A 14,341-nucleotide genomic window follows, 5' to 3' on the forward strand; every position below is an offset into this window, starting at 1 on the left:
GAGAGTTATTTGTCCTTGTGACTACTAGACCCATCAAATCCAGCTTTGCAGGCGTCTCCCTGAATCTACATAGGTAGGTAATCTGGTACCTTAATCATTTTAACCTTTACAATTGAAGGAAAATTCTAGCTAACTCCTTTACTGCCCCTGCCCCTGCCCCCCCCCCCCCCCCGCCAAGTAAATTCACTGCAATACTGCAAAAGCAGTGTAAAAATACATCTGCATTCTGACCTCAGTGACCCTGCACAGATTATTCCTGCCAAGCACAGGAATAATCCTCATGATATGACTGCAGAGGAGCCATTGCCTTGTTAGGAGGCATGTGCAACATGCAAATCAAACTTACTGGTCTTGTTATTAGGGTGACCACCCATCCCTAATTGGGTGAGACAGTCTCAGAATGGGAACATCAAGTCCTGGTCCTGGGCTGCATGACTCCAAGACATCGTTTGTCCCAGATTTGCAGCGTCATGCAGGGATCTGTGGTAAATGACAGATTTCCCCTTATAAACTGGCAGCTTTTCAGCCTGCAAGGGGCTATTTGGGCCTGCCAAAAGTGGCACACAGGGAGCACCATGTGTATGTGCACACCTTCACACAAGCAAGTGGCCAGGAATACAGCCAGTCAGTATGGAGAGGAGCTCCCTGCAGGTAAGTCTATGTAGTGCAACTTGAGGCCCCTTTGGTGAACAGGGGAGTGGAGAAGTGGGGTGTGTACATGGGGCTAGGGCATAGAGCGTGACAGAGCCACGGGTTGCTTGTGCAGGGGGGCACAGGGCATGGGGGAGGGATGGCTCCCAGCTGCGCACACCCCAAGCCCCCACAAATTTGTGTGCGGGATAGGGATGGATATGGGCTGCCCACTATGAGCTTGGGCTCCCCACCCTGCTGCCCTCCTCTGGGAGCCCTATGCCAGCTGCACACTCCCTGCTCACCCAGCAGCAGTGGGGGTCATGGCAGCATGGAGTTGTGTCCCCCATTGCTGCCAGACAGGCAGGGAATACACAGCGGGTACAAGGCTCCCAGGGGAAGGGCAGCAGGGTGGGGAGCCCCAAGCCAGCAGTGGGCAGCTTGCATCTGCCCCCGCTCTGCTTGGCTCTGCTCTGGCAGTGCCGCCGGTGGAGGTGGAGGTGGAAGTGGAGGTGGAGGCGGGGGGGGGGGGGGGGGACGACAAAGGGATGAGTTAGACACTTGTCCCCGCTTTACATTTTAAAAAGGTGGTCATCCTACTTGTTATTGAATATATCAATTCATTTTTATTGAAATGATTACTTGGCTTGCTTTGTTACATCTAAGTGTAGGGGGGCTTTTTTGGGGGGGGGGTTGGGGGGACAGTCCTCTGGGGGAACCTGTGCATGATACACATGCGAAGAATTTGTCTTGGACCCTTGGAGGAGCAGTAGACTGGACCTTACCATGTCCTAAACACGTACTGATTGGGTCAGGGCCTGCATTTTTAAGCAGGATTTATATTTGTTAAGCAATATTTGAATATTCTGTGTAAGAGGTTCTTTACCATGGAGTCCCTGAAAATGGGAGCGAAATTTATAAAATCTTCAGCTGGGAGACAGTATATCAGGAGAACATATCACTAAGCTTGTACTTAGCAGGCATGAATTTGTACAGGTATGCCACTGACTAGCTGAGTAGCCCCAAACAAGTCATTTAATCTGTCTGTGCCTCAGTTCCTGATGTGGTAAATGGGGATTAAAGTCTCTGTTTGGTAAAGTGCTCTGGAGAAAGTGCTGTATAACAAATAGGCAATATTATTATTAGCTGAAATTATGCAGCAAGCACTAGAAGGAGGTAAGATCTGTGACAAAAGAACACAGGAACGGGTGTGACCATTTAGATTAGGGTCAGAAGTTACACATAAACTGGTTTAAATCATCAGAAACTGGCTTAAACCTGTAACAGAACAGAAGTTCAGTGCACATAAATCAGTTTCAAAGTGGCTGAAGCTGGTTTGAGATAAACCTTGTTGAATGTAGTATCAGACGTAACCAATTGAGGTCAAACCAGTTTATGGAACTTTTTTCCCAGACCCTTTCCTGGTGTCAGTTAAATCAGAGTTCTCCAGCATCTCAGTATGCTCTGCAGCCCTGGGTTTGGCTGGGCAGGGCTGTCTGTTCCAGCCAAGCAGGGTTGGCCTCACCCCTCTCCTCCCTAGAGCACTATCACTGCTCCAGCTGCCTGAGAAAGGGGTGGGAGTATGTGCAATAAAGTGCTGCCAGGTCTGCCTGGCAGGGGGGTAGCAGCCCTTGCTAAGCATCTCCAGCCCCCCTCCCCCCCCCACTGCTTCAGCAGCAGGAGCAGGGGTGTGGCCAGACCCCAGTAGCCTGAGAGGAAGTGGGGTTTAATCCCCCCATTGCAGGGGGAGCAGCATGGGCACCAATAGAGCAATAGGCTCCACTCATGCACCCAGGCCACCCATGGCAGCCAAATGCCAGTAGCGTGAGGGGAAGGGTGGGATTTAATCCCCCTCATTGCACACAGCAGCAATGGGGGCACCAACCTGGCATTGGCTTTATCCCTTAGGCAGGGCCCACACCACAGCACCTGGGCCAAGTCCTTCAGAGGAGTGGCCAGTCGGCTGCAGGGGAGGGGATGTGACCTGGCTGCATGGGGGGAGAAGTGGGGACTAGTTTTGGAGCTCAATTCACCACTGTCTCCCACTGTGGCAGCGCAGCCTGAGCTGTGGTGGCCCTGGGGGGCAGGGGTCAGCACCCGCCACCTCCTACCCCCAGCCCTGCTTGTGGTGGCACCGGGTGCTTGGGGCAAGCTTCTGTGGGCCAGGGGCATGGGCAGTGGTTGGGGGAGGCAATGGACTGCCACAGCCTGGTCTGACCCAGCCCTGCAGCCCAGGGGCATAGGCAGTGACTGGCCTGCAGCAGCCTATCCCTCCCAGCAACTGCTCATGGCAGTACCGGGCACTTAGAGCAGGCTGCTATGGGCGAGTCAGTGCCTATGTTCCTGGGCCACAGGGCCAGTCCAGACCAGGCTGCATTCCTGGGCCACAGGGCTGGGCTGGACCAGGATGCAGCAGTCCATTGCCTCCCCCTGCCACTGCCCACACCCCTGGCCCACAGCAGCCTGCCCCGAGCAGCCAGCACTGCTGCAAGCTGGCGGCAAGCGATAGGTAGGGGTTTAAACCCCTCTCCAATCATACTCAGGCCTGCCCAGGCCTGGCCATGCCCCTTCCCTCAGCTTAGTTTCCCTCCAGCTGAGGGCTCACTCTAGCGCCCCCCAGCTTCTGGCCTGAGGCACTGCAGACATGTGCCTGCATTCCAGAGTCAAATATGAATGACTATTCACTTGCTTGTTGATTCAATCTCCACAGGTTAGACTAACCTGCAAAGACTGAATCAATTTAGGCCCGCGCTTTTTGAATGTCTGTACCTAGCCTTAAACTGCCACTTTCAGCCTTCTATGAGCTCAGTTCTATTTGCTGTGAGAACTAAAATGAACTAAATGTGGGAAGAAGGTTGGCAGTGATCAGACTAGAAAGACTAAGACTGCATATGAAGATCCTAAATATTCAGGGAATGTTCAGGAAGATGCATACCAGTACATTAGAGCAGTGAGTTGGAGAAAGGGACAGGGAAAGGGACTCATTTTAATCCTGCTATGAGATATTATACCACCAGGAACCCTGAAGACAAATTATGCATGTTTGTGATCAGCAATATCTGAATAAAGGATTTTTGTGTCCACTTAAATAATAAATATATGTATTCATATAATTATATATAGATAATATTTTTCATATATATGTCATATTCAGATTTAAGTTATGACAAGTACAGAATACCATTTTACAATATAAGTAGGACAAATTAAGAATTGAAAGGCCTAGAAGAGTTCTTTCTCATCTATTTTTCTCCTGGTTGGTGCTTAGAATTGTATTTCAGCTGTACAATTGAACTACATCCTCCCTTCAATGGTAACATCTATGACATTTCAAGATTCAATATGTCATAAGCCAAGATTTTCAAGATTCCAGAGGCTTCACTTTTCACACTTTATTAAATGGCCTGTTTCTCACAAAATGCTTCTCTTGGAAAAATCAAGCCCCCTTTTCAATCAGCTCTTAAGGCTGGACACTCAAAACGGAGGCACTCAAAGTCACTATTTACCTTTGAAAATCTTGGCTTTTTTGTTTTGTTTCCCTATGCAAACTTGGGACTCATTAACGTTTACAGAGATGATTCTATATTTGTCCAGAGTAGCAGTAGATGGTTTTTAAATGGTTTTAAATGGGATTGTGCCAGGCCCTGATTTCTGCCAATTATGTTTGTTTAAGCAAGACCTGGGAGCTTATAACAACAGAATTATCTATTTTTCAGAACAATTAGAACAATGTTTTTGTAGTGACTGAAGGTCAGTGGATTAACGTGCTTTATCTACAATACATTTTTAAAAGCTAATTAAGACTCCTCCAGTTTGTACTGAGGACTGAGAACGTCCTGTGCTAGTCAATCCTGCAGTGAAGAGAGGGAGATACAGGAGGAAAGATTCAGAAAGGGAAAGAATCTGCATGCAACTAAATAAATACACCATAGAAAGGCAGTTAGTACAGGGCCATGCAAAAAAAAAACCCCAACAACATTGTGGTAAGTCAAGTGATAAAATTGTACCAGTCAAAAAGAAAAAAAAGCTTTAGTTTGCTAATTGGCATTAATCTAAAACATGAATCAGCAAATATCAAGGATTTTCAGTGAGAAGATAAAGGGTTGCTTCTTAGACTAGGAAAAGGTGTGTGGGAGGCAGAAAGCTTCTCTCAGAGCATTATTTTGAGGCTATTCTTATTGTTTACTATTTCTATGGTATCTCTCCCTCTGTCAGTCAGAAATACCAACCACAATTCATTGCAAGGGACTGAGTAAATAGGCCTTGTAGAAGAGATGACGTTTATGGTGGAGGGATTTGAATGAAAGGATAAAGCATGGGGATGGGGATAGGATTTCATGCAGCAAGTTTCACACACAAGGAAACTATGTAAAAGAAGATATACAGACAAGAAGTGGGGAGAGGGACTTGATTATTTGTCAGTTTAAGGGAACTGAAAACATTAATGGGAACCAGAAAGAGACAGCCATAATAATAATAAAAAATAGGCAGTAGAGAGTTTATGTTGGGCTTTAAAGACGAGGGAAAGGAGTCTATATTTAATGCAGCAGCTATGTCTTGGCCCTTTAATTGAAAAAGGTAAGAGAATTAAATAGGAAAACACCCCCACAGTGCTGTTTTTGGATACTTATACAAACTGCAAGCCCAAGCCTTCCAAGGTTCATTTATCCAAAGCCTGTAAATAGAATCACACACCGAGACTCCTCATTTTAAAACTTTGGGCTACGCAGTGTTATCCTGTTGATCAAATGTGGCAATTACTGCAGGCTTAAAACCTTTTAAGGATAACAATAGATGCTGCCAGTCAACGCAAGAAAGAGAACACATATTCAAAGAGCAAGCTGAATGAGAAATAACAGCAACATGTGTAACTAGAATATATTATGGATTACCATCATCTAACACAAAGGCTAGTAAACTATTCAAAAATGCAGCAACCTACAGAGCTAATAAAAGGGACAGAAATGAGGAGATGTCTTGGTTTGTCTAATTTGTGTCTTTCCAGCCTCAGTAGAATGACTCACTGGGTTTAGTAACAGCTTGTGAAGATGAACATATTAATAACTTTACAGTGTAGCCTAGCCATAAAATGCAACATTTTAAAATTCTGTTTTCTCACACATAGAATACCATCTTAAATCTTGAATAAAATGGTAAGGTACATTCTGCATTGTCATCTTAAATGCTGTATTTTATTTGTAAATCTATATTTATAGATTTAAAAATGCAATTTAAGTTTGGAAAGACATGTCCCCCAAAATATCTGAACAATGATACTGTGAAATATTAAAAATGTATGACCATAAAAGTAATATCCCAGGATGTTCTGTTATTGTTCCCTTCTAAGTGAATATTTTTCCCCATAAACATGTTGAGAGAAAACTGTATATCAGGCATACATGACTCAGGGCAGCATAGAAGTGACTTTCATATTCAGTAGCTAGTCTAAACATCAGTAAATTCTATGGAATATTAATAGTTTCAACTTCTCATACATTTTAACATCAGATTTGAACAAACAGAAAGATAACAGGATTGGTAACATGCAATCTGGTACTCCTTTATGTTGTTAGGCGTTTATTCTTTTCTATTCTGTTCTAGCACTGTGCCTTCAGAATGGCATCTATGTGCCTATTAACACTTACGCATCCATCACTTCTGAGGCTGTAAGGGGAGAGGGGGAAACAGCTCTTCTTATCTCAAGACGGACATCAGTAAACACATTTTTTAAAATATATTTCTGAGGCAGCTACTGAATGTTTTGCCTGAATATAATGAGCCCTATTTGTATACATGCCTAGTAGAGATGTGATTGTAGATTCTACTGTAATTTTCTGAGAAGAAATGGCATTACAATTAGTAAAAAAAAAAAGGCCCTATCTTTGTGGCTTTAATCTTTTGCCTTTTGGAGTGCAGGAGCCTAATCAGTACAAATTCCCTTCCTGTTGTAAGGGCATGAGATACCTCTACAAGCTGCAGAGCATAGACAGTCTTCAGGCATACACCAAAACAACACTGCAAGAATTGTTTACAAGACTGACAAACCCTAACATCCAAGAATCAAGAATCAGGACCTGAAAAATTATAACATTCACTTAAAATTTACAAGCCTTTTAAAAAGAATAAATTATGGGCCCTTTCATTTGACTTCTGATGCTTGAGTCTTCTCCCCAATCCTAAGGCTGTAACCAAGAAAATATATGCAGTCGTACATGGGGGTTGGGAGCTGGAGAGCAGGAATCTCAGTTCTGGCAAGGAAGTATGGGGACCAAGTCTCCTGGTTTTGGCAAGAGGGGAAGGAGAATGGAAGTAGAAGCTGAGAGCAGTGAGGAGAGTACAAGCTGAACAAACAGCAGACTGCTTACTGACACACTGCCCCAAACTTTCTTTCCACCACCATCCCTTTGGAGTGTGGGAGGATTGCACTGTGAGATTCTGGAGAACCCAGGGGACCTCTGTTATGCTCCATGAAGCATCCATATATATAACAGGGTTACTTTGGGGGCATGTCTGCCATTCTTGGAGTGCTTCAGATGGCATGTACACCTCTCTAGCTCTCATTTTGAAACACTTCAAAAGCATTTGATGTGCTTACATTGTTATGTCTGTCCACACCCCTAGAGACTTATCTTATGCCCATTACATTTAGCAAGCATTTCATAACTGTTAATGAATGTCTCCTCATAAGTTCCCTCTAAGTTTGGCAAATGCTATTTTTCCTCTTTTGCAGATGGAGAATTGAGGCACAGCAATGGGGAACTGAGTAATTTGCACCAGATTTTACAAATGTCTATGACAGAACAGAAAATTGAACTTGGGTCTCTCATATCCCAGGTTAATGCCTAACCACTGAACCATACTTTCTCTTTAATTGATTTCAGTGGTCTTGAGATCAACCTGGCAAAGAACTGTGAGTGCAGTTGTCTACACTTGTGATTTGTCTACATCTGAAAGTTAATTGTGTTGAATACATGTTAATTAACTAAATGATATGTCAATTAAAATGATTATACATTTTAGTGTAGTCAGGACACAACTGTTGGTTCTGACTCATCATTTAAAAAAGCAACTGTCTTTCTCTACAATAGGTAATGTTCAGTACCAGGTTACTTAAAACATATTTGCTGGTATAATTTCTAACACAACTGTTATGGCTAAGTACACATATCATACATAATGCACATTGAGTGCACTGCAAGTGCTTTAAAGACATAACAAAACAGACATTCACAGCACTTAAAGTGTTTTAAAAATGTCAGATCCTACTCTACGTTAACCCTCAATGGATGTGACATTAGACTAAAGCACCTTAGGTTAGAGCAGTTTTTTGAATGTCTGTACCACATCTATTGCAATTCAGTATAGGTCACATTCTGCTGCCATCCCAGGGGCCCTCGCTGAGCAGCTTGCTAGCCTCAGCCTGTGCTCATCTGCTCTGGGTGAGCACCAGCCCAATCCCAGCCTTAGGTTGTCACAGATAGGGGACAAAAAAAGTTCTGTTTCCTCCCTGTGTGGCTGGGTGGGGAGAGGCATAGGGGGGACGGAAACAGAGCCAGTCTGCTGCATGGATCCCTGCCAAGCTTCCAGGCTTGGGTATTGGTGGGGGCTGTGCTGAGTCCATGCATCAGACAGGCTCCATTCCACCACCCCCACACTGCCCAGCCTCAGTTCCTGGTACAGTGAAAAGCTGGGCCAGGCAGCCCCACACTGCAACTTCTGGCTGCTTTTGTCAGGAGGCTCAGACAGGAGGAAAGGGAGCTCCCCTGCTGTGACGGCCCCCACCACAGCTTGCTGGCTGGGCTTTAGGTAGGGGACCAGGCCAGGTCCATGCAACAGGGGGGGCTCCATTACCACCTCCCACCCCACCCAAACCTCCTGGCAACGGCAGCCGGAAGCTACAGCATGGTGGTGCCTGGATCATCTTTTTCCCATACCAGGAACTGAGGCAAGGGTGGGGCGGTAGGGGGGAAGGGAGAAAAATAAAATGAAGTGCGGTAATTAGAGTGCTTCTCCTAGGGTCTTTTTGAAGAGTACAGTACAGTACAGTCTTTTTTCTAGTACAGGTGAAAAATCTGTACTAGGAAATAGAATAGCTAACAATGTATTTTCTCCCACTGAATCAGGTATTACTATTTGTAGCTAAAATTATTTGAACATGAAAAACTGTCCTTGCAGAATTCAAGGCCATACCAATACTGAACACTATATACACTGAGTGAAGTTATTTATGCTACAGCATGACTTTATGTATGGCAGGGAAAATTTGCTTCTGTCAAAATCCTGAATCCACAGACCTAGGGAGAAAAAACTCCAAAACAAAGCACTTTGGAGTCTGATATAATAGTAATTTACATATGCACATTTTTAAATATTTAAAAACTGAAAATGCATATATTAAATAATCAAATGTCTATTGTGGAAACAGACAGATCTCCATTTCCTACCTGCTTTTCTTTTTTCAAGAACAGCTGGCTTCTCAGGAGCTTTCTCTTTTTTTTCTTCTTTTTCTAAGATTTAATTAAAGAAAGTCATCTGATATACTAGAACTAAGAAGCGCATACCCAAATATGCATTTCTCATGGACATACAAAAGAACAATGTGACTTAATTTTGAGTTTAGATAGAATGATTCCTGTGTGGCCCTTGTACCCAACCAGACACAGAGCAATCACATGGGCCAAGGACAGAAATTACACATAAACCGGTTTAAGTAATCAGAAACTGGTTTAAACCTATAACAAAAGAAAAGTTCAATGCAAATAAACCAGTTTCAAAATAGCCCAAACCAGTTTAAGATAAACCTGGCTGAATGTAGTATCAGACTTAACTGATTGAGGTCAAACTGATTTATGGAACTTCTGTCTCAGACCCCTTCCGGGTTTAAGTTAAATCAGAGTCCCCTAGCATCCCAGCATGCTCTGCAGCCCTAGCCTGGGCTGTACTCTCCGCTCGAGAAGTGCAAGCCTCTTCCCAGCAGTGGAACTGAGAGGGGTGACTATGGAGTATAAGGCAAATGTTGGGGTGGCCATAGCCTCCCCCCATAACCCTCCAGTGCCACCACCACTTAGACCCTATAGCCACCCCTCCCAGCCCTGCCACTGCCGCTGCTTACCCCAGCTCAATAACGCAACCCTAGCCCCAGCCATCTGCTCACATTGCCCAGGGCTGGGGCTGGAGCTGGAGCTGGAGCTGTAGGGCTGAGCTGAGCCAACCCCTAGGTGCTGCTGAGGGCAGTCACAGAAGGGCACCCTTCCCAGCCATCTGGGACTGCATGAACTGTGTGCTCAGATCGCTCCTGACTACCCACACCCAGGCCAGACCAGGATGTCAGGGAGCCACTGCAGTGGGCAGGCCTCTCTGCCATGGGTCAGGGAGCTGTCTCTGTGCAGCGCTAATTCATCAGCTCTGTGACAGCCCAGCCTGGCCTGGGCATGGAGAACCAGGAGCAATCTAGGCACACAGCTCCCATGGCCCCAGTCTTAGCTGCAGCCGACTAGGAAGGGCCCTGCCCCACAGCCCAGCCCAGCTCGGCCCAGCCCCTCCGCACCTGCCCTCAGCAGTGCCTGTGTGCTAGCCTGGCTCAGCCCCACAGCCCCAGGCAAGGTGGGTGGATGGCAGGGCTGGGCTGGACCAGGCTACAGGGGCAGGGCCCTTCCCAGCCAGAGGTGGAGCTCAGACTGGGGCCATGGGACCTGTATGATCACGTTGATCCTGGCTCCCATTGCCCAGGCTCTGCCAAGCTGTCACAGAGGACTCTCCCCCTCCTTCTCCCCTGCCACAGGGCTGGGGAATGGTCTGTGCAGGGCTGCCTCGGAGCTCAGGGCTGGAAGGCACAGCACTGGGCCCCATGGGGAGGGGGGGGGCGAGAAATCAGCCACTATGGGGTGAGGAGGAAAAACTGAATCAAATCAGGCTCAGGCTTTTTGAATATCTGTACTTAGCCATGATCATGAAAATTAGTTAGCGTCCACTAGAGAGAGTTTGGACCCTTTCTAGTTCATCAAAGGCTAGGCGAGAATCATCAGTGGATGGATGTGGAAACTTTTATTTTAAATTTCTAGTGGCTAAGAAATCATTAATAGATTCATAAATGACATAAATATTTCCTCATGAAAAGGAAACCCTTAGTACATTTCAAATGTTTACTGGGAATTTGTAGACTAAAATTTTGTTCTGATGGGTGCCAAGTCTTTGGCACATAGTCATTACAAATCTTAATTGAGATTCTAACAAACTGCATGGTACTGATGCTGCTGAAAGTGTCAGGCAGAGTAAAAAACCATCTCCCCACCCATTTTCATATATGGCAATATATAATCATGTGCTGACACATCAGAGTGAACTATTATAATTGTTTAATGAGCTCATGAACAGCCTCACAATAGAATGAGCAAACCACAATGGCTAGCATTTGTTCTCTGCCTTGTCACACAGGAAGACTTTTAAGAATTTGATACCAAACACTAAAACAGTAGTAAAAATATGGAACTCTTCTCTGAAAGAGGCAAGGAAAGACTGTGTAATAGAATAGCAATATGGTATTATGAGCTTAAGATTTCATCTGCCAACACTGTATTCATGATATTTTGGGCCATTGACTTGAAATGAGAGCTGGATCATCTTTAATACATTTTCCAGTTCCATACCTTTCTTTTTTGTTTCAGGAATAACTCTCCTTTCATGTATTACTCTCTTTTCTTCTTCAGTTTCTAAGAAAAAAAAAAAAAAAGAAAATCAGTTGAATCCATATATTTTACTAAAAATGTTTTTTTTTTAATAAAGCAGTAAGTGCCAAGACTCAAATAGGGTCCAATCCTTAGACAGCCATATGGTAAAAATACTGCACAGGTGCAAAAATATGTCAACTTAAACATGTTTTATAACTATAGTACCCAGGTTAAACCAATCAACTTATTAAGGAGCTTATTCTCAGCCTCTTAAACAGAAAACTTATATTTCAGAGGCTGCATGTAAAGGTAAGGATAGAAATGGAGCCAGTGTGTGCACCAGATAATTATTTAAGATGTAGGCACTTATTCAATAAATTATACCCATTAACCTGGTATAACTAAGATTTTATTACAGTGATACAGGAGCCCTGCATCTGTTCTGAGTTAGTGCTTCCCCTGTAAAACCTGTCTCCAATGAAAGCAAAACTTGCACGAGGAATAGGTGCAGAATCCCATGAAAAGCCTGAATAAATAATATACCTCTATAACATTTTTATGAATTGGACCTTTAAAACTGTCATTATAGGACATCTGTTATTCATGCTGAATTGCAGTTAAGCCACTGTCTATTAAAAAGCTTGACTCTAGTCTTTTGAATGCATTTGTTTCTGCTTTGTAAATTCATTGTGCAAAAGTGGAAAATGGTTTTTTCTGTATCTCTGAAATGCTGCAATTTAATAAATTATTGCATGAGTGTTATTAATTAGCAAAACATAACTTAATATGAGAAATTAAGAAATCATTGTTCATGATCTCCTTTCTGTCGTTCATTTGGAAATGAATCTCCAGAAGAATCTAGTAAAATAAAGGCAAATGTAAATGCTTGTTGTGCCCCGCCTCACAGACATCTGTCTTTGCTCCTTCAGGTCATGCAGTTTAGACTGAGGTATCAGCTGAGTTGGGAGAATTCCAGCTTTTATTTTGTGATGCTTTGGTCTTACGAGTACGTACATGAAGCCAGCTTTTATAATTGTACCGAATAGCACATACAAACTATCATGAGTCATAACATGAGAGATCTTGCTCTACATGAAAATTGTTGGTGGGTATGGGAATCTTTTCTGAAATTAGTAGCTCCAGGCAACAAATATGCTATTAACCCTTGCATAAATTAACATCAGAAGAAAAGAAAAATTAAGTTACTTACTTTTCACTTCCTTAGCTATCACAATAGGCTTTTCTTCTGCATGAGAAAATATATACAAGAAGAGTGGTCTTTAAAATAGGGAATTAAAAAGTTCATTAAAATACAGTACAGCATGTTTTCAAGAATTTAAACCAAACAAAGATACATATGTACTTGGTAGAAAACTAGACATTTACTTAAAGTTATCAACTCCAGGATTTTCAGACACTGGCTCCATAAGTAAAAGTACATTGCACATAGCAGCAGGACTGATTTGCTGACGTGAAGGAATCTTGCTGAACCAAACTGGTTCCAACGTTTTCTGACAGCTATAATAAATCCATGATTTGATGTTTCCAGCTTTATTGCTTTTTAAATAAATGCATTTAGCTTGTTTCTTTTCTGTATTTATCAAGATGATAGAAAGGAAAACCCCTTCTTATTTCTCTAAAGAATATTTTGCCCATTTGTTTGTTTATCAGGTGTCCTCCATTTAGTCCCCTGTCCATCAAAGCACTAGGCACATTACTAAGTTTAAGGTGGACCATTGGTTTCAAATCAATTTTTCATGTGCTTAAGAATAAACATATTTCTTTATCAGGCCCTTAGGCCAGGTACAGACATGACACTTTTACCGCTATAAGTGATCAGAAACCAGCCAGTACCCATAATAGAACAGAAATTTAGCAATATAGACTGGTTTAAAAATGACAGAACCTGGTCTAGGATTCCCCTCTTCCCCTTCCCCCCCACAACCAAAGAACGAATGTGTGTTCACCAATCTAAACTACACCACTTACAGAAAACATTGTAACTTAGATTGATTCAGGTTTTTAAATGTCTGTGTGTAGCCTTAAAGTTCAAATGTTTTGTGCTAAGGGAACTATAGGCATAATTTCAGGAAAAGTAAGTATCCATAACATCAAAATTACAAGCACAGGAATGTTCATACTGGGTCATATGCCCAGTTGTACCCTGGAGCTGTTTCCTCATTAGTTCCAGCCTCAGCTGCTCTAAATAATGGGTAAGTGGGAATCATCAGCTGAGAAAACTCAGCCTGTGGATTGCTGCTTAGGATCTCAAGATTTAGCTCGCTATCTAAATGAGTGATGCTCAGTTTGAAAGTACAGAATGTTTTCAAGAATTAAAATAAACATTCTGGTACCGAATACAGGCAGATCATCAAGAAATAATGTCAAGCATGGCACTATAGCATCTCTCCTTTGTAAGATGACATTGTATTGCTACAAATCAGGTTCATCAACACAAAACATCAGGCAGAATTGGAAAGTCTCTTATTAATGCTTCATTCACTCTTCCCAAGGGCAATCAGTTCAAAAAGAGAACTAATCAGACCTGCAACATTTAGTGATATCTGTGGATTTGACGTCCAAACACCACTTTGGTGTTAAGGTCCCTAAAAAAAGTTATCTTTGTTCAGTAGCTGGTTCCAACTGCATAGCAGACGACAAGCTTCTTCAGACCTTACCCAAAACACTTCTTGTCTATGAAAGTAAGCCACTTCATTGACTCGCTAATGTTGCCTCTTCCTTTCCCAGCCAGAGCTTAATAACAACAGCCATTAACACAATCTATGTAATAGAGAATTCCAAACACTTACAACCAGCCTACTAACTGAACTCACTGACAATGTTTAGTTGAGCTCTAACATGATTTCTACTCCTGCTTGGACTTTAAATTCTCATTTGAAATATCACTCTAGCCTTGTCATAACCTGGTGAGTATATTTGTTCTGGCTATGTCTTGGGACTCATTTTTCATAACCTGTTAAGACCTCTCTCAGGCAAAATGGTGAACACAATGCCCCTTATATCTCTCCCATCTGAACGTCTGA

General features: G+C 43.2%; 1 protein-coding gene across 1 annotated transcript in view; it reads right to left on the minus strand.

Moving 5' to 3' along the window:
- Nucleotides 1-14,013, minus strand: part of LOC102575231 (triadin) — a 191,077-nt gene extending 177,064 nt beyond the window's left edge. The window contains exons 1-4 of the mRNA XM_059724101.1: nt 13,976-14,013; nt 12,508-12,575; nt 11,277-11,339; nt 9,075-9,137 (exon numbers count right to left, since the gene is read on the minus strand). Of these exons, the coding sequence (XP_059580084.1) occupies nt 9,075-9,137; nt 11,277-11,339; nt 12,508-12,575; nt 13,976-14,013 (232 nt within the window). The remainder of the gene's footprint in view (nt 1-9,074; nt 9,138-11,276; nt 11,340-12,507; nt 12,576-13,975) is intronic.
- Between the last annotated feature and the right edge of the window lie 328 nt (nt 14,014-14,341).

This window comes from Alligator mississippiensis, chromosome 1, assembly GCF_030867095.1.
Source record: "Alligator mississippiensis isolate rAllMis1 chromosome 1, rAllMis1, whole genome shotgun sequence".
Taxonomy (NCBI): Eukaryota; Metazoa; Chordata; order Crocodylia; family Alligatoridae; genus Alligator; species Alligator mississippiensis.